The sequence below is a fragment of the Theropithecus gelada genome, chromosome 2, assembly GCF_003255815.1.
Source record: "Theropithecus gelada isolate Dixy chromosome 2, Tgel_1.0, whole genome shotgun sequence".
Classification (NCBI taxonomy): Eukaryota; Metazoa; Chordata; class Mammalia; order Primates; family Cercopithecidae; genus Theropithecus; species Theropithecus gelada.
Genome location: NC_037669.1, coordinates 53,233,419 through 53,253,292, shown reverse-complemented (window position 1 = coordinate 53,253,292; position 19,874 = coordinate 53,233,419). Strand labels below are relative to the sequence as shown.

Below are 19,874 nucleotides of genomic sequence, written 5' to 3'. Positions count from 1 at the left end.
AGAGAAAAGATGATTCCATGTGGGATGAGGCCGTGTTCCCTGCCAGATGAGCCATCAGGCCATCCAGCACAGCTTTGGGCCCAGGCCCAGGAGCCCCACAACTGCTGGGGCCTCCATCTCCATGGGTTCTAAAGGAAAGGGGCCTCATAACTGGCTAGCTGGGGCAAGGAGACCACCCTCCCAGTCCAGCCAGGCTGATTTCTCAGGGCTGGTCTGTGGGTGGGAGGAATTAGAAAGGACTGCCCCTGGGCCAGGGGAGTGGGATTGGAAGAGAACCGAGAGGTTTTCAGTAGATTGAGTGGCTCATGAGGGGTGAACTAGGGAGCCAAAGAAACATCTTTAAGAACTGCAGTTACTGAGTACAGCCCCTCATCAGCCCTGAGGTTGGTCCACTTAACCTTGCTATCAGTGTGGGCTCAGGGAATGTGCCTGCCAGGACAGGAAGACAGCCTTGGGCTACAGGCCCCACCTGGCCGGCGCCCTGTTCCCACAGCAGGACCAGCTCCTTCCTAACTGCTTTTGTTTTGTCCTGGGACAGAGCCTGGATTTTGGGTTAAGTTTGTGCCTTCCAGGCTGGGGAAGAAGCCAAAACTTCTGTTTCCCATGCAAAACGCCACACACCTAGGGAGGATGTTTGTGTTCCACGGAGGTCGCCACCCATCTGTTTGCAGAGTAAACGTTTGTGTGAGCGCAGTGCACTCCGGCGGGGAGTCCCAGAGCGGACCCTCTTGCCACTGCATCCATAGGCGCAGAACGAGCCTGCTGCCCCGACCCTGCAGCTCCGACCTGGGCCCAGCAGCGAAGGACCACCCTGGTCTGGTCACCTAGGATTCTGGGCCCAGCTCAGCTGGTGACCTTGCTTAGGCCACGCCCCTCTCTGAGCCTCCATCTTCCCTTTGGCAGCTGTGGAGGATGAACTTAATGTTGTGCAAGATCATGTCCAGCTCTGGAATTTTAGGATTATGAGCTTATTTACCATCAGCCTGTTGATTCTACCTCTAAAGTATAATCTGAATCTGTACAATTCCCTCCGTGTCTCCTGGTACCCCATGATCTTGTCGCTTCCTGCCCGAGTTCTGCGGTTTAGAATAAACCCAGGCCCCTCTCCACAGACCCTCTGATGGCAGACCTCCATCCCTCTGCATGGGGCCTCACCCACCCAGCCACGTGCTCTGCCGTCAGCCCCCTGGAGCCCCTGGGATCTTTGTACCTGCTCGGTGCCAGGTTCCGGTTCTGTGCTTTCCAGTTGTTTTATGTACCCTTGATAACTTCTGTATAGTTGGTGGTAAAATGGAGAGATTTATTTTCCTGCAGGGAAACTGAGTCTCTGAAAAAATGAGCTGGCCCACAGAGAGCTGGTGGCTGATAGAGCCCAGATCTGAAATTGGGAGAATCTTGCCCCAAGTCCAGTGCTGTTTCCTTTACACCCAATGCCACGGAACCAAAGTGGGCCTGGCCAAGATCTGGCCCTGAATGTAGAAGAGGCCAGGGAAGGGTGGAGGGAAGAGGGTGCAGGTCCCAGTGTGGGATTCCAGATGACTCCTTTTGTCCAGCTGGCTAGGTGATACGTGGACCCCAGGGCTGACAGATGTCCCTGAGGGCCACGGGAACCTGATGGAAGGTCCGTGGCATTTCTAGAGGTGTGTGGTCATAGAGAGCATGGGGGTTTTGTGGGGACTGGGAATAACCGAGGGCCTCAGGGCAGGCTGGGTGGCACTGCCCTCTGAACGCTGACCTGTCAGCTGGTTGAGGAAGGCCTTTTTGAGGCCAGCACAGACTCTGTTACACCATGGCCCTTCAAGGGATAGCTGTCTTGGCAAAACACCCATTTGCCAGACCTAATTGCCAGAAGCTGCAGTGGAAATGAGTAGAGATGAAAGAAAGTCATATTTGGATATGACACAGAATAGGCCCTTAGTGTCAGCCTCAGTGGCTCATACCTGTAATCCCAGCACTTGGGGAGGCCGAGGCAGGCAGGTTGCTGAAGCCCAGGTGTTCGAGACCACCCTGGCCAATGTGGTAAAACTCTGTCTCTACAAAAAATACAAAAATTAGCCAAAAAAAAAAAAAAAAGCCAGATGTGGTGGTGCAGGTCTGTGGTTGCAGCTACCAGGAGGCTAAGATGCAAGGATGACCTGAGCCTGGGTGTTGCGGGAAGTCAGGGACCCCGAACGGAGGGACCGGCTGAAGCCGCGGCAGAAGAACATAAATTGTGAAGATTTCATGGACATTTATTAGTTCCCCAAATTAATACTTTTATAATTTCTTATGCCTGTCTTTACTGTACTCTTTGAACATAAATTGGGAAGATTTCATGGACACTTATCACTTCCCCAGTGAATATCCTTGTGATTTCCTATGCCTGTCTTTACTTTAATCTCTTAATCCCGTTGTCATCTTTGTAAGATGAGGAGGATGAATGTCGCCTCAGGACCCTGTGATTGTATCAACTGCACAAACTGTTTATAGAGCATGTGTGTTTGAACAATATGAAATCTGGGCATAAAAAAAAGAACAGGATAGCAGTGATGTTCAGGGAACAAGAGAGGTAACTTTGAACTGGCCGCCGGTGAGCTGGATGGAACAGAGCTATGTTCCTCCTCTTTCAGAAGCAAATAGGAGGCCGGGCGCGGTGGCTCAAGCCTGTAATCCCAGCACTTTGGGAGGCCGAGACGGGCGGATCACGAGGTCAGGAGATCGAGACCATCCTGGCTAACACGATGAAACCCCGTCTCTACCAAAAGATACAAAAAACTAGCCGGGCGTGGTGGCGGGCACCTGTAGTCCCAGCTACTCCGGAGGCTGAGGCAGGAGAATGGCGTGAACCCGGGAGGCGGAGCTTGCAGTGAGCCGAGATCCGGCCACTGCAATCCAGCCTGGGCGACAGAGCGAGACTCCGTCTCAAAAAACAAAACAAAACAAAACAAAACAAAACAAAAAAAAAGAAGCAAATAGGAGAAATATCGCTGAATTCTTTTTCTCAGCAAGGAACATCCCTGAGAAAGAGAATGCGCCCTGAAGGTAGGCCTATAGACGGCCCCTTTTTAAGGTGTCCCGTCTTTTATGGTCAAAGCCGAAGGGATGAAATAAGCCCTGGTCTCCTATAGTGCTCCCAGGCTTATCAGGTGGACAAAAATTCCCACCTAATAAATTGTGGTCAGACAGGTTATCTGCTCTCAAACCCTGTTTCCTGATAAGATGTTATCAATGACAATGCGTGCCCGAAACTTCATTAGCAATTTTAATTTCACCTCATCCAGTGGTCCTGTGATCTCGCCCTGCCTCCATTTGCTTTGTGGTATTTTATTACCTTGTGAAGTATGTGATCTCTGTGACCCACACTCTATTCGTGCACTCCCTCCCCTTTTGAAAATCGTTAATAAAATCTTGCTGGTTTTATGGCTCGGGGAACATCATGGATCCTGCTGACATGTGATGTCTCCCCTGGACACCCAGCTTTAAATTTCTCTCTCTTGTGCTCTTTCCCTTTATTTCTCAACCCACCCGAGACACTTAGGAAATAGAAAAGAACCCACGTTAAACATCGGGAGCGGGTTCTCCCGATACCTGGGAAGGTCGAGGTTGCAGTGAGCTATGATTGTGCCACTGCACACATACTGGGCAACAGAGTGAGACTCTTGTCTCAAAAGAAAAGAAAAGGCCCTTAGTAATTCTTGAGAATGAGTGTTCTTGAGAATGAGTGACTGAAGGAAGGAATGGACACCTAAGACGTCCTCCTGGAAGACAGCATGGAGAAGGGATCTGAGCTTCTTGCTGTTTTCAATGTGAAAAGCTTAATTGGGCTGTAATACAAGGTCGATTGCCCACAGCTTCCAAGAACTGACCACAAAATGTTAATGATAGCAACTGAGATTTTTTTTTCAGGTTGTAAAGTTGTGTTCTCAATCATTGTAAGCAAGTAACAACACAGATGATGTGTACCCTGCATCAGGCACAGTTTTGAGCATTGTATGCCGATAACTCATTTCATGGTCACAACAGCCCTGCGAGGGACATAGCATTTTTGTCTTCATTTCTCAGATGAGAAAACAGAGGCACAGATTAAATAAATAGCCTGAGGTGACACAGCTAGTCAGTGGCAGAGTAGGACCCAATCCTGGAAGTCTGACTTGAGAGGCGGAGCTCTTAATTCCACCTGATAGTGATTAATGGCTGTAGCAGAATCAGATCAGGGTAAGAGAAGGCATGGCACTGAGCCAGGGGGGCCAGGGAAGGTTGGGCTGGAAGGATTCTGTTCTCCTTAAAATGGGTTGGGAAATAAGACCTCTAACTAAATGAGTGGGAGACCGTATTGGTGCTTTAGGGGAAGTGGGCCCACTGGGGATGTCGCCCACCTTCCACCTTTGGTTCTCCTGAAAAAGACACGGTATTTCTCTTATGACATTTTTGGCAGTTATTATAAATATGTTTTTATATTGTGAAACTCCCCCGTCTTAAGCTATATTCGTTTTCTCTTATGAATTTTAAAAAATCTATTTGATACAATCAAATATATGTTAAAGTGCACATTTCTGAGCTTCGAGAAACGTACTTGCTTGTGGAACCAGCACAGTTTGGCGGCCTCAAGCAGGTCTGTCTGGCCTCTCTCGCCCTGCACAGCCGCCTGGAGGTTCACCAGCATCACTGCGTGTGTCAGCACTTGGTGCCTTTCTGTCGCTGAGTAGCGTCCCACTGTGTAAGTGTACCAGAATTGTTTACTCACTCATCTGGGGAGGTGCTCTTGGTTCTTTCTACTTTGGAGCTGTTATAAATGAAGCTCTGATGAGTGAGTGTTTTCACTTCTCTTGGGAGATTATCTAGGACTAGAATTGCTGGGTCCTATGGTGGAAGTGTATGTTTAATTTTTAAGAAACTGTTATTTTTCAGATTCACTGTGCCATTTCTGCTGTTCCCACCAGCAGAGTGTGAGAGTTCTGGTTGTGCCATGTGCTTGTCAGCACTTGGAGCTGGTAGTCCTTTTCATTCTGGCCATTTGAGTAGATATGCAAGTGGCATCTCATTGTGGCTTTTCTTGTAGTTCTCCGATGACAACATCTTTCTCATATCTCTGATGGGGAACATCTTTTCATGTATTTATTTGCCACCTATAGATCTTCTTATGTTATCTTTCTTTCAGATCTTTTGCCCATGTTTCCATTGGGTTATTTATTATATTTTATTGAACTGTAAGAGTTCTTCCAGGCTGAGCAACTTGGCAAGACCCTGTCTCTACAAAAAATAATAAAAATAAAAATAAAAATCACTGAGCATGGTGGTGTGCACCTGTGGTCCCAGCTACTCAGGAGGCTGAGGTGGGAAGATCCCTTGAGACCAAGGGGTGAAGGCTGCAGTGAGCAGTGATCGCACCACTGTACTCCAGCTATGGCAACACAGTGAGACCCCATCTCAAAAAGAAAAGTTCTTATATTTTCTAGACATGAGTTTTTTGGTCAGATATTGGTATTGCATATATTTTCTCAATGTCTTTGGCTTGCCTTTTCACTTTCTTGATGTTGTCTTTAAGAGAGAAAAAGTTTTGAATTCTGAAGTTCAGTTAATAATTTTTTTCTCTTATGGTTCCTGCTTTTAGTGTCCTAAGAAATCTTTGCCTATGCCCAAAGTCTTATTGATTTTTCTTTTCTTTTCCTAAAAAAATTTATAGTTTTAGCTTTTACATGTATGTTTGTGATTGATTTCAAGTTAATTTTCATGTAGGGTGTGAGTTAAGGGTGAAGGTTCATTTTTCTCTATGTGGCTATCTAATTGTTCCAGCAATGTTTGTTGAAAAGATTGTCCTTTCTCGTCAAATTACCGTGGCACCTTTGTTGAAAGTCACCTGCTGGTGTTTGTGGGTCTGTTTCTACCTCTGTATTCCCGGTTATCCCCATCTCAGTACCAAACTATCTGCCGCCTGAAGCTTTAGAGAGTCAGTGGGTCAGCGTCTGCCTTGTTACTTGGTCTCTGATTGTCTGGACCAGTGGCAGGGGATGTCATCCTGCCAGCACATGCCTCCCTAGGATTGGATCATGCCCCTCTCCTCAGAAGCCACGTCACCTGCATTTGCATTATTTGAAGTTGCAAGATGTCCTTTCTCACCAAGTGAAGTTGGTGTGTTTATATCCTGCGTCCTCCCACCTTGCCCTGGAACTCTGAGCTCTCAAGTTTTCCTCCTTCTCGTCTCCCTCTTTCTGATGCTGACCCCAAAAGCCCTTTGAGGTAGACAACAAACACGTAAAAGCGTCCGCCTTTTTAAAGGGAAATTTTTCAAAACCTTTTCTAAGGAGCTAGAAATAAGAACTATGTAACAGAAACCATTTCATAGCCTTCAGCACGGCCATTTATCTCAAAAACCATTTCATTTAAAATGTGGGCCAAACATATAAATCATATCTTGAAAGAAAGCATGTGGGTACCACAAAAATTACTCTGTATTCTTACCATCTAATTTAAAAAATGTGTTTTGAAGCCAGAGAGAAGGCAAACAAGCCTGGGGCCTGCGCCCTCCTCCCCCAGGGCCAGGGATGCAGTGGAGAGTCCAAAGCACGGAACAGCACACTCTGTTGTTAGCCCGTCACTTCAGTGGCGGGAGCCACTGCTCTTGAAACCTCCCTCCTCCGAATGTCCCTTGGTAAATTAGGAGCTGAGAGCCCCAAAGCTAGTCTGCTGCTTACCAGTGCTTGGACAAGCCCTTGCGCTTAGGCAGTAAACACTCCGGGAGAAATCGTAGATATTGGTGCTTATTTAGCGACATCCCCGGAGGGAGGGTGCTAAATATAGTGGGACCCTGAGGTCCATTTTCCAGACTAATAAGAGGGGGAGACCCAGAGCAGCCTGTCACTGTGGGCTGGGAATTCCAGAGTCTTCTGCCGGAAACCTCACTAAGGACTGCAAGGCTAAGATGTCAGCACTTCCTCTTGGCAGGTTTCATATTTGCTTCTTAGCACTTTCTGGCAGGGGAAAACAAAAGACACCAGCAGATGTACCTTGCCATGGGCCATGGCCCTTCCTGTGGCCCGTGTACCCCTCACCTGGGTCCCTGGAGACACCAGTATCCCCACTGCTACACTGACCCTTTTTTCTCATCTGGTCTTCCATACTTGCCTCTTTCCCAGCCTAGCAGCTGCTCTCAACCACCCTCTGCTTCCCTCTTGTGCCTCCTTTAAGATGACAGTCCCCTGGGCATCCTCCAGGCCACCCTCTCCAGGGCGTCGGGTCTCTGTGTTTCTAGCCTGGGCTCTGTTCTTGGGAGTGAAGTCCGTTTGGAACTGCTGAGCATAATCTGTGCCTCAAGCGTAGCTCGGAGGTGCTGACCTTCCTCTGGGTCTGGGTTCTGAGGCATGAGACTGTTCCTTCAGACCCCTCGCTCCTTGTCAGTTGCAGCCCTGAGCATCTTTGTAGGGGGAGTGGGGAGGATTTGGGGATTGGAATGCCTCTGGAGGTGGCATGCCAGCCCACACGTGTGCACAGGCCCCGTCTGCTGCCCCCTTCCTGGATGTGCCTTTAATCAGCTGCACAGGCCACAGTTAGCCGGCGGCACACTCCAACCGACCCCACAGTGCGGGAGCAGCCCCACCCTGCCAACATGAAGCCTGTCGCTTTCTCTTTTAATCTCTTCATCCCTGGCTGCCTGATGTTCCTTGTGTAACTCACGCTTTACATCTTACCAGCTGCCTTGGCTATGACTGTCTTTGTAGTAGAACCTTAACCTTGTTCCTGGAACCCCGGGGCCGTGGGTGTCATGAGGCAGTGCACATGCTCTCTGGATTGGCGCCAGGGGACTGGGGTTGGAAAGGCTGGGAGAACTCCTCCCTCAGAAGACTCTAGAAGTAGCCCCCACAGTTCTGCTTCCTTCTTCCTCCCATCTTCCCCCCTGCCTCAGCCCTCAGCTGGCCTGTGTCTGGAGAGCTGAGTTTGGGGCTAAGATTCCCTGAGAAAAGAGGGATTTGGTCTTAATTCCTCTGCCAAGTCTGGTGCCCAGGCTAGAGGAGGCAGTGAGTGCTCAGAGTACAAGAGTGGGAAGGCAGACGGGCATCTTTCCAAAGCGAGGCACTGGAGTGGTGTTAGGAAGAGCACAAGGCCGGGTGTGGTGGCTCACGCCTGTACTCCCAGCACTTTGGGAGACTGAGGTGGGCGGATCACCTGAGGTCAGGAGTTGGAGACCAGCCTGGCCAACATGGTGAAACCCCATCTCTACTAAAGATACCAAAAAATTAGCTGGGCGTGGTGGCCACACGCCTGTTATCCCGGCTACTCAGGAGGCTGAGGCACGAGAATCGCTTGAACCGCAGACCTCAGGGGATGGGAGGGGGAGGACCCATTTCATCTCCACTGAAGGATGGCGACAGGCTGGGGGTGGAGGGTGGGCAAGGGCAGGGGCTGGGGCTGCCGACAGCAGACATCAAGAGCACTTAAGTCCCTGCAGGGCATGAGCCATCAGCCCCAGGCTGGCCTTGCCATCTGCTCTGGCCCTCCCTGCATTGTGCAGGCTGCCCGCTCCCTTTCCTTTTGGTTCACTCCTTCAGGCCGCTCATCTGCCCGCACCAGCAGGCGGAAGCAGTCAGGCCAGCCATCCTTGGCCCAGGGGTGAAGGGATCTGGGAACTTTTGGTTCTGGATTCATTGTGAGAGTAGGCAGGGCTAATTCTGAGTTGCCCCAGGTCCCCATGCTGTGACGGCTCTGGGCAGGAATCTGGGAGCCAGGAAGTCAGACCCTGGGCCTTTACCCAGCAGCACTTCCCTATGATCCGCTCCAGGGCCCAGGTGTACCTGCAGAGGCAGACCTGGGTCCAGCAAGGGTACTGGTTAACCCATGAGGCCTCCCTCATCTGCGGAGCCCCACAGCTACTGCCTTGCGGGGCACCCTTTCTGACCATCCCCGATCCTGCCTGGGGCCTCTTAGAGTCCAGAAGCAAGAAGTATCCACCGCTGTGCATCCCTGTGGCCTGGCTCAGGGCCCAACCCACAGTGAGGCTCAGGAAGGAGAATGAGGGCATCAGTGGCCTGGGACCCAGACTTCCCTCAGAAAGCTGGCCTGCCACCCTGCCTGCTCCTACCTGGGGATACCCACAGTGCTTGCCCCCACGCACCCCCGTCCTTCTGGGGCCTGGAGTCCAAGGGCCTGACGTGCTGGAGTCCTTAGAAGCCAGCTGGGCTGAAGGGCCTGCCCTTGACTGTGTGCATCTCAGGTACTTTGGTCACACCAAAAATCCCCCTTTCTTTTCTGCCCTGTGGAATCATACCCAGAACAGATGGTTCTGAATCATTGTTTCTGCAAAGCCTCTCTACTAGGCCAGGCTCTGAGCCGGGGCTGGGGACACAGTGGTGAGCAGACAGACCAGGCTCCACCCTCATGCAGCAGGCAGCCCCCTGGGGAAGTCAGATGCACAAACTACAAGGTGACAGCAAATTATGGTGGGGTCGCAGAAGGAACCAAGAGGCCTGAGAAGAAGGTAGGCGAGCGGGAAGGTCGCTGCAGACCCAGCGGAGCCGGCCGTGCGGGAGGGACTGCAGAGAAGAGCCTTCTGAGCCAAAGAAGCCTGTGAAAAGGCTGAGCGAGGGGAGAGCCCGGCGGCGGCAGCCGCTGGAATCTGGTGGGCCAGAGGGAGGGTGCTGGGATGGGGAGCTTGGAGGGGTGCGCAGGGCCAGGGCGGGGGGCCTAGTGGCCCGGAAAGGAGTTTGGACTTAACTCTCCCTCTGTGCAAGGGGAAGATTTTGAAGGCTGTAAAACTGGGGAAAGACCCAATGGGATTGTTTATTCAGAAACTCAGTCTGATGCCCTGTAGGCAGGAACAGTGCCAGAGGCTTATGGAGACCCCAGAAGAGCCAGGGTGACGGATACCTGTGGGGACAACAGATCCTTCTCTTGTGGGCATCGAGAGCCTATGCAGGGACCCTGAGTGAGCCCTGCCTCCAATCCTTGGCTCCTGGCTGGGGAGTCTCCACGGCCTGCAGCCGTTCCCTCCTCCCTGCTCTTTCCTGCCCCTGCCAGGCCACCTCCTCCCTGTCCCTTCTTGTCCATAAACCTGACCTAGGATTTCACGGACCAAGCCCCAGCCCATAGCCTGCTGGCCTTGGGAGCCCCGCCAGCCTTGTCCCCTCTCTGGGCCTCGGGGCTGTGCTTGGGCTCTGTGTCGGGAGCAGCCCTGCCAGGCCCAGCTCTCCTGGGCGTGTCTCTCTGTTGTCAGCTCCCCCCTGCCCCCCGGCAGCTCTTCCTTGGAATCATCTTCTGGATGTCCCCTCTCTTTTTCTACCCTAGTCCCTGCAGCCACCCCCTGGCAGTGCTCAGTAAGGGCTAGCAACTAGCAGGCTCCTCCAGAAGAAGTGGGGGTTAGCACCCCCATTGTTTCCCGGAGGCATTTTGGGAGGCCAAGCCAGAGGATTGCTTAAGCCTAGGAGTTCAAGACCGGCCTGGGCAACAGAGGGAGACCCCATCTCAACAAAATATAAAAAATTAGCTGGATGTGGTGGCATATGCCTGTAGTCCCAATTACTAAGGAGGCTGAGGTAGGAGGATTGCTTAGCCTGGGAGGTCAAGGCTGCAGTGAGCTATGATGGTACCACACTCCAGCCTGGTGACAGAGTGAGGCCCTGTCTCAAAAAGTAAATAAAGAAATGCCAATAATGGCCTTTTTTTTTTTTCTTTTGAGATGGAGTCTCACTGTCACCCAGGCTGGAGTGCAGTGGCACAATCTCGGCTCACTGCAACCTCCGCCTCCCAGGTTCAAGCGATTCTCCTGCCTCAGCCTCCTGAGTAGCTGGGATTACAGGCACCTGCCACCATGCAGAAAGGGGGTTTTGCCATGTTGGCCAAGCTGGTCTCGAACTCCTGACCTCAGGTGATCTGCCTGACTCGGCTTCCCAAAGTGCTGGGATTACAGGTGTGAGCCACCGCACCCAACCTTAAATGTTTACATTTAACAAATGAACGTTTTTAGCGGACACACAGAAATATAATTGTGCCATTCACAAGGTAATTACCGTGTTTATAAAAGAAGAACCTTAGTTCATGGCATGCTCCAGGCAGTGTGGTCCAGAAACGGGACCCAAGTTTGAAACTGATGATGAGGGCTCCTTTCAAACCCGTCTGTCTCCTTTGGAGAGAGTGAAACCTCAAGGCCCTTTGGGTGTGTGGGGTCCGGGCTGAGCCTTCCCCTCATTCCTGGTGATGGGCCAATTGAAAGGTCCTTCTTCCCCTAATGCAGAGAGGCGGCCCAGCCCTGCCCTCTTCCATTGCAGGGCAGCAGCCAGTGGGGAGTGCCGAGGGGCTCAGGTCAGGCTGACCAGGGGGGCTGAGCCCGCCCTCACCAGTGGAGAGCAGCACAGGCTGACACCATCCTCTCCCTAGCTGTCCAAGCCACGGGCTCTGCCTTCTGAACTGGGTCATACCGAGGTGGGGACTCGGCAGCCAGAACAGGTCAGGAGCTGGCCTGGCCTTTCGGCTGCCCAGGTGTATTCGTGGTGCTGGTGGGTGTGGACTGCAGCTCTTGGGGCACCTACTGTGCATTCGCGTGACAGGTGGTGAATGGAAGTGTGTCTGGGGTGCAGGGGGCAGACTCAGAGACCGACCTTAATCATCTTTAGAGGGAATTATGTTTAACAGGAAGTAGTGAGAGAAAGTGGAAAAGGCCGCTTCCTTCGCCCTTGCTAGCTCGGTCTCCTTGACAAGTTCTGCTGTTTTCTCTGTGCTTCAGTCCCCTGCTTTGTAAAATGAGGGCAAAGATGTGACACCATTGTCCTCAGAGCTGCTGGGAAGAGAGTGGAGGCAGGGGTTTGAGTGACACTCCCCAGTGTGGACAGACCACGTTTCGTTTATTCATCAGTTGGTGGAAACTGGATTGTTCCCACTCGTTTCCTATTATGAATTCCACGTTTAACTTTTATGAATACTTTTATATGAACACTACTGTGTTTGTGTACAAGTTTTTATGTGGACACATGTTTTCGTTTCTCTTGGGCAATTACCTAGGACTGGAATTGTTGTAGCATATGGTAACTGTGTTTAATTTTTTGGTGAACTGCCAGCTGTTTTTTATGAAGTGGCTGAACCATTTCACATTTCCAGCAGCAACATATGAAGGTTCTAGTTTGTCCACATCCTTGTCAACACTTATTATGATCTGGCTTTTTCATTGTAGCCATCCTAGTGGGTGTGAAGTGTTAGCTTATGGTTTTGATTCACATTTTCCTGATGACTAATTATGTTTCAGTATCATTTCATGTGCTTATTAGCAATTTGTATCTTTTTCTGGAGAAATGTCTATTCAACATCTTTGCGCATTTTTTTGTTTTGTTTTTGAAACAGAGTCTTGCTGTCACCCAGGCTGTCGTGTAAGTGGCATGGTCATGGCTCACTGCAGCCTTGACCTCCTGGGCTCAAGGGATCCTCCCGCCTCGGCCTCCAGAGTAGCTGGGACTATAGGTGTGCACCACCACACTCAGCCAGTTTTTAAGTTTTTTGATAGAGACAGGATTTCCCTATGTTTTCCAGGCTGGTCTCGAACTCCTGGGCTCAAGTGAACTTCCCACGTTGGCCTCCCAAAGTGCTGAAATTACAGGCGTGAGCCACCACGCCCAGACTGGTCTCAAACTCCTGTCTTTATATATTCTAGATACAAGTCTCTTATCAGATACATGATGTGCCATTATTATCTCTCATTCTGTGGTTGTCTTTTCTCTTTCTTAATAGTGTCCTTGGAAGCACAAAAATTTTAAATTTTGACTCCAGTTATTTTGTTGTTGCTTGTACTTTTGGTTTCCTTTTTTAGTCTTTAAAATATGTGACATATATGATTCAAAATTAAAAGGCATGCTCAGAGCAGTCTCACCTTCATCCCCACCTACCCTCTATAGGGAGGCATTTAAATTAATTTCTCCTTTTATTGTTCCTGTGTTTATATTTGCAAAATTAAAAACCCTTTTTTCTTAAACAAAGGTGGTATGCTACAGATACTCTGCACATTTCTTTCTTCTCTTCTTTCACTAAAGAAATCCCGGAATTGAGCCCCTGTATCAGCTGACTGAACTCACTATGTTTCAGGGCCACAATAGCCCAGCTGTGGATGTGCATCAAATGGTTTAGTCAGCTGGTTCCCCGCTGAGGGCCTCTTGGGCTGTTCCCAGTCTTTTCCTGTAAGAGATCATGCAGCAGGGGTAATATCCTTTCGTATAGTGGAGGTGTGTCTTCAGGACAGACTCCTGAAAGTGAGATGGCGGGGTCAAAAGTTAAGCCGTAGGAACTGTGGCTGTTGCCAGATTGTCCTCTGCAGGGGCTGGAGTGTTCTGTGTTTTCCCAGGGAGGTAAGAGAGTGGTTCCCCCACAGGCTCACACACAGAACATACCGTGAAGCAGTGAGATTCTTGCCAGTGTGATCTCAGTGCAGCTTTTCTTTTTTTTTTTTAAATCAGCTGTATTGTGTGATTTACATATGATGAAATACACCCATTTTAAGTGTCCAGTTTGTTGAGTTGTGACAAATTGCTTCCTGTCACCACAGACGGATTTTTGCCCTTCTAGGATTTCATATAATGAAATATGAAGTGTGGTATCCTCTGTGTTAGGGTTGTTTTCTTAAAAACTATATATAGTCAAAGTGTATAAGGTATCTTGATACCACATAGTGAAATGGTTACTACAGTGAAGGAAATTAACATATCTGTCAACTCACATAGTGTGTGGTGTGCGCACCTGAAATCTACACTTAGCAAATTTCCAGTATACAATCCAGCAGGATTAACAGTAGTCCTGTGCTGTGTATCAGACCTCCGGACTATTCATGCTACATGACTGCCACCTCGTACCCTTCGACCCTATTCCCCACCCCTTCCAGCTGGGCTTCCTTGACCCAGAATCAAGACACGGAGATTCATGTGTGTTGTTTAACGCATCAGTAGTTTAATGGCTCAGTAGTATCCATTGTATGGATATACCACAGTTTCTCTGCTTTCCCGTTGATGAGCATTTGTGTAGTTTCTAGTTTGTACCTATTCTGAGTAAGACTGCTGTGGACATTCTGGCTCAAGTTTTTCTGTGGACACGTGTTTTTGTTTCTTTGGAATAAACAGGAGTGGAATGGCTGGATCACATGGTGAGCGCACACTTAGTCACTAGACCTTTCTCCGAAGTGGTTTTGCCACTTTCCACCCCCACTAGGAGCAGTGTGTGGGCCCTTCCTGCCCCACATCCTCACAGACACCGGGTGGCGCTGGCCTTTAGCTTCAGCTTTCTGAGGTGGGGTGTGCTGTCTCTTTGTGGTTTTGATTTGCATTTCTCTGAGGACTGCAAGCTGGGCGTCTTTTCTTACTTGCCATTATATTTCCTCTTTGGTGAAGTTTCTCTTCCAGTCTTCTCCCCAAAAATCAAGTTTTTGTCTCTTTATTAAGTTGTAAGAGTTCTTTATTTTCTCAATACAAGTTCTTTTAATATAGAGATATTTTCTCCTAATCTACAACTTGTCTTTTCATTTTCTCAGTGGTATCCTTCCAAGACCAGAAATTTTAATTCTTGTGAAATGCAAACCCATTTTTTTTTTCTGGTTCTATTTGTGTCTTAAGGAAACCTTTGCATTTCCTTTATTATGAGTAAGGCTGTGCATCTTTTTTTTTGTCTAAGGGCCATTTGCTTATTTTCTCTGAGAACTGGCCATGTCATTAGCCACTTTTTAAAAATTTGGTCTATTGGTCTTTCTCCTCTTGATATTTATTTATTTGAGACAGGGTCTCACTCTCTGTTGCCCAGGCTGGAGTGCAGTGGTGCATTCACAGCTCACTGCAACCTCTACCTCCCGAACTCACACCATCCTCCCATCTCCTGAGTTGCTGGGACTACAGACACCTACCTGGCTAATTTTAAAACATTATTGTAGAGAAAGGGTCTCCTTATGTTGCGCAGGCTGGTCTTTAACTCCTGGGCTCAAGTGATCCTCCCGCCTCGGCCTTCCAAAGTGCTGGGATTACAGGCATGCCTGGCCTCTCTTCTTGATTTCTAAGAGCTCTTTGTCTATTACTGAGATGAGCCGTTTATGGTATGTTGTGATGTTTTCTCACAGTTTGTCTTTTTGACTGTTTTCCCATGCATATTGCATGCATGTGTTTTTGCAGAGTCAAGTGTATCCATTTTTTATTGCTTATGGATTTGGGATCATAGGCCTTCCCTACTCCCAGGCTATAATGAGCTCACCCACTTTTGTATCTAGTATTCTTATGGTTTCATTTTCTCTAACATTTGGATCTTTATCCCATTTGGAGTTGATTCTAACGTGTGGGGTAAGGCATGGAATCAATTTTATCTTTTTCCAAGTGACTCTCTACTTCTCTTCATATCATTTATTTAAAAAGTCTGTCTTTTCCTAATGAGCTGAGATGGCACTCCCCAGGCCATTATCATTAAAATTCTTGATTTCCACATGTTCTTGGACATGGTCTTCTCTCGTTTCTGTACTCTTCGTGTCCTGCTGGCCATCTGAGTGTTCCCCTGCAGACACACCCTCTCCTCCTCGGGGGTTTCATGACGTCTCCCTCGGCCCATGGTAGGGGCTTCTCACCGCTTTTCTGTTCAGAGGGTTTCCTGGGTGTCTCTGCTTCCTGTTTTTCCACGTAGCCTAGAACCAGCTCGGCTGGCTCCGGAAAACATTTGTTTTGGCTCCAGAAAACATTTGTTTATCTTTGAAAATTGAGACTTTGTTAATGTATTCACTTTGAGAAAGCTGACATCTTTATGGATGTTAAATCGTCCTATGCAGAAACAAGGGATGTGGCTCTGTCTACTCCAGTTTACATCTTTCCCAGGTGATACTCTTCTAGGACTGTCGCAGCTGTTTCAGAGGTTTCATATGGATTTTGTACATCTGACGTTAGGTTTATTCCCATGTGTTTATCTTTTTCATTGCTTTTATACTTTTTAAAAAAAATTTTATAGACCGAGTCTTGCTCTATTGTCCAGACTGGTCTCAAACTCCTGGCCTCAAGCAGCCCACTCACCTCAGCCTCCCAAAGTGCTGGGATTACAGGCGCGAACCACTGTGCCTGGACAGTATAATGGGTGCCTTTCTTCCTTTCTCTTTCCTTTTTTTTTTTTTTTTTTTGACGGAGTCTTACTCTGTTGCCCAGGCTGGAGTGCAGTGGCGCAATCTCAAGCTCACTGCAACCTCCACCTCCCGGGTTCAAGCCATTCTCCTGCCTCAGCCTCCCGAGTAGCTGGGATTACAGGTGCCCGCCACCACGCCTGGCTACTTTTTGTATTTTTAGTAGAGATGAGGTTTCACCATGTTGGCCAGGCTGGTCTTGAACTCCTGACCTCGAGTGATCCACCCGCCCTGGCCTCCCAAAGTGCTGAGATTACAGGTGTGAGCCACCACGTCCAGCCTCTTTCATTCTGAACTAAACATTGTTTGCACTGCATGTGGGGGGTTATAATTGGTTGTTGTCAATTTTATATCTTGTTCTTACCAAATACTTTTTCATTTGTATTCTAAGGATATCTTAGCATGTATTTTATTGGGATTTCCAGGTGTACTTTGATATTAAACACAAAAAAATCATTTGTCTTTTCCTTAGGGTTGAACGTTTTTTAAAGGTTTGTATTACATATTGCCAAATCTTTTTTAAAATGTGGTACCAATTTATACTTCTCTTGTGGCAGTGTTTTGCCATACCCTTGTCAGCACTCAGTATTGATATTTTTAAAAACCTGACAGTTTCCTATGATCTTCATTAAGAGGACATTCACCGTGCCCTTCTCCACACCAGGTGCCCTGCCAAGGACACAGCTGTGGTGAGGACACAGTGGGGAGTCTGCAGATCCCAGCCCCCAGTCCCACTCCAGTTCCCCTCCAGTCCCCATCCCATCCCATCCCCACAAGTCTGTGTTCTAGTTGTTTCTTGAGGTTTCCAATGAAGATGGCTGCTGCCCTCTGAGCCCAGCCAATGGGACAAGGCCAGCAGAGAGCCCGTGCCTGCCCCCGAGATTCGCTCTGGAAAATCCCCCAGTGGTTATGTAAAATGCATTGCTCCCTGCCCCCCGCCTCAGTAGAACCGTGTCACAATAAGCCTTCCAGGTGTCTCGCGGGATCCCCTGCACAGCTCGGGCACTGCCAGCAGCCGCGGCCCCTCGAGCGCTGAATCTGTCCGGGAGCAAGGGGTCAGCCAGGCGCCTTCCAGGGCCAGTCCCAGGCTACCCAGTCCTGGTGTGGCTGAGCACCTATGCCTCTTCCCCATAGCTAAAAACCTGGTAACATGGATGACAAAATGGGTAACACCTCCCTGAAAGTTTCTGCTTTCCTATAAAGCCTAGTCCCGGCCCTAGCCCCAGCCCGAGTCCTCAGGAACAGAACAACCCCAGCCACCCGTTTGCAGAGGGCACTGCTGTTTGGCACTGACCCTGCCCTGCCCAGGCTGGCAGCCCTCCAAGGAGGCTGGGCAGGAGGTCCCGGAGGACACGGCCCACAAGGCTCACCCTTTTCATTCTCCATCTTGCCTCATCACCCCCCACCTTGGCGTCCTCCTCCAGGCAGCCCGCCCAGCCCTTTTCCATACACCCCTGTTCCCAGCACTGAAGCTTGCTTGTAGTGTGATCTCAGGCCAATTGCCTTACCTCTCCGGGCTTGTTTCCATCTTCACTTCACAGATAGATGTGAGGAGTGAAAGGGGGAGTATTTGCAGCAGGTCTACACAGTGCGTGGCACAGAGCGGGCTCCAGGAATGTGTGTTCACTGAATAGGAGAGTGAAAGAACGGATGGATTGCGCTGGCAAACCCTCCACGGGCTGTTCTTCCACTCAGACCATCAGAACCCAGAGATCAGATCCAGGGGCTCCTAAATGCAACCTTTGTTAGAAACACAGCCCCCCTGCCCTGCACTGCTCAGTCCCACCCTAGGGGAGTTTTCAGCCGCACTGAGGATGAGCTCAGTGGGGACCTGACCCAGAGAAAGGGACATTTGGTCACTGGACTCCAGACCGGCCCATCCACAGCCTGGCTGGGCCGGCATCTAGACCTCGCTTGGCAATCCCCTCCCGAGAGCTCAGATAGTTTGGCCTCAGGGGAGACGGGGGAAGTGAGAGGGCTGCCTCCCCTCAGCCTGGGAGCTGGGTCCTCAGGAGAGAGAAATTTCCTTCTATTTATTTTCGACGTCCTTGACTTTGAAAGCCAAGCTGGTGTTGATATTTACCTTGGCCAGGCCTCCCGTCTCCCCGGGCCAGCCTCGTGTAAACATGCTGTTCCTTCTCTCAGCTCTGCTAGCACTGAGGTGGCCTTTTGCAACCAGTTCTAGGAATTTTGAAAGTCTGAAGGCGTAGCTTCAGGGACTGGCCCTCCAGGGAGCCCAGGGAGCCCAGGGTGCCAGGGACCCTGAGACCTGCTGTGCTGGCCTTGGGCTCTCTCCCTGGGGGTTCACGCCAAGGACTGCAGGGAATGAATGGGCCTGGGCGCATGCGGGCAGGGTGTCTCTTGCTGGGTCCCTCAGTTCTCCACACAGCCACACTGGGGCCTCCCGCTCCCCAGGTTCACTGCAAGGCTCAGACTCGTTGAAGGACTGTGGCAGGATCTGGCTGTCTCTACTGTCCTGCTCCAGACCACCTCCACGCTGGCTGGTGGGGAGGGCTTGCTCTTCAGCTCTCTAGTGTTGAGTTGGGAGTGTCGGCAGCTGGACTACAGTTAGAGGGAATGTGGAACAGGCACCCAGGGTGCAGCCTCCCGAGGCAGCACGTGCCCACGCCAGAATCCCTGCCCTCAGGGAGCTTGCCTTCCAGCGGGCAGGTGGACCGCAAGGAGAACAAGCTGGCTTGGGGTGGGATTGAGTGCTGCAGAAGCCAGGATGAGCAGAGGCTGGCTGGGTCAGGGACAGGCCCCCGAGGTGGATGTGCAGGAGGTGAGCAGAGGACATCCCCAGTGCAAATCCCAGCCCTCCACTGTTGGTTCCACCAGGTGGTTCACGCACTAGTGACGCCTTGGCAAGTCTGAGATTTGGTGTCCTTGTACAGAAATGGGGTGGCAGTCCCTCAGAGACAAGGGAGTGGTTCTGCAGGTGGGAGCTGCCATGACCACTGCGGTTTTAAAGCATCTGTGTGCCTACCACCAGGCAGTGGGACATCTTGGCTGAGCCTCTCCCCTTCTCCACGCAGATCTGGGACATGAGCGACGATGAGACCATCTGAGATGGCCCCGCTGTGAGGCTGACTTCTCCCCGGCCGCCTGCTGAGGAGCTCTCCATCACCAGAGCAGGACTGCTGACCCCAGGCTTGGTGATTCTGGTCCCCTCCTCTCCATACCCTGAGGACTGGGACCCCCTCCGCTGCCCAGGAGCGGCCATATTCAATGTTGCTTGGGATTCACGATGCCACCAGTTCAGAGCTGAATAATAACCTTGGCTTCGGCCTTGTTATCGACCTGGGACTTCGTCCTCTGTGCAGTTTTTATTTCTTGTGACAGTGTCTGATAGCCGTCCCTCAGGATCCTTTCCCCTTGGCCCTCAGGGGGTGGCCCAACACAGACCAAATGGGGAGGTGAGCAACCAGCTACTGTCCAGAGCCACTGCGGGAGGTGGTACCCTCATCCCCAGGATGCCCTGCCAGCCCCACTGCAGGCTTCTCCTGTGAGGGCCCTGGGCATGGCTGAGGGTGGGGCCCTGTGAGCACACTGCAGCCTGGCCCTGGTGGAGCGGGAGGAGGAGAGCCAAGCTGGGTGCGAGACTAAAGGGCCCACATGATCCACTGACCCCCGATTTCCACCACCGACAAGAGTGTGCCGCCCAGACATGGCTTTCCTGCCTCCCGGCCTGTCCTCCGCTGTGGGCATGGCATCTGTGCCTGCCTGCTTGAGGGAAAGGAGTTTCTGTTGCTGCCTTGAGCTGGGGGAAGAGCCCGGGGCAGATCCTGGCAGCTGC

The 19,874-nt window shown here is 50.5% G+C and overlaps 1 protein-coding gene across 4 annotated transcripts in view; it reads left to right on the top strand.

Annotated features, from left to right (window-relative positions):
* ATG7 (autophagy related 7) overlaps positions 1–19,874 on the top strand; it is a 278,547-nt gene that overhangs the window by 249,581 nt on the left and 9,092 nt on the right. For 3 of the 4 annotated variants that reach the window (XM_025374532.1, XM_025374526.1, XM_025374523.1), the window contains one exon: positions 19,114–19,384. The exons of the other annotated variant lie outside the window; for it this stretch is intronic. In XM_025374532.1, coding sequence (XP_025230317.1) covers positions 19,114–19,146 — 33 coding nt within the window. In that variant the 3' untranslated portion in view covers positions 19,147–19,384. Of the gene's footprint in view, positions 1–19,113; positions 19,385–19,874 lie in introns of those variants that run through there. 4 annotated transcript variants of the gene reach the window in all.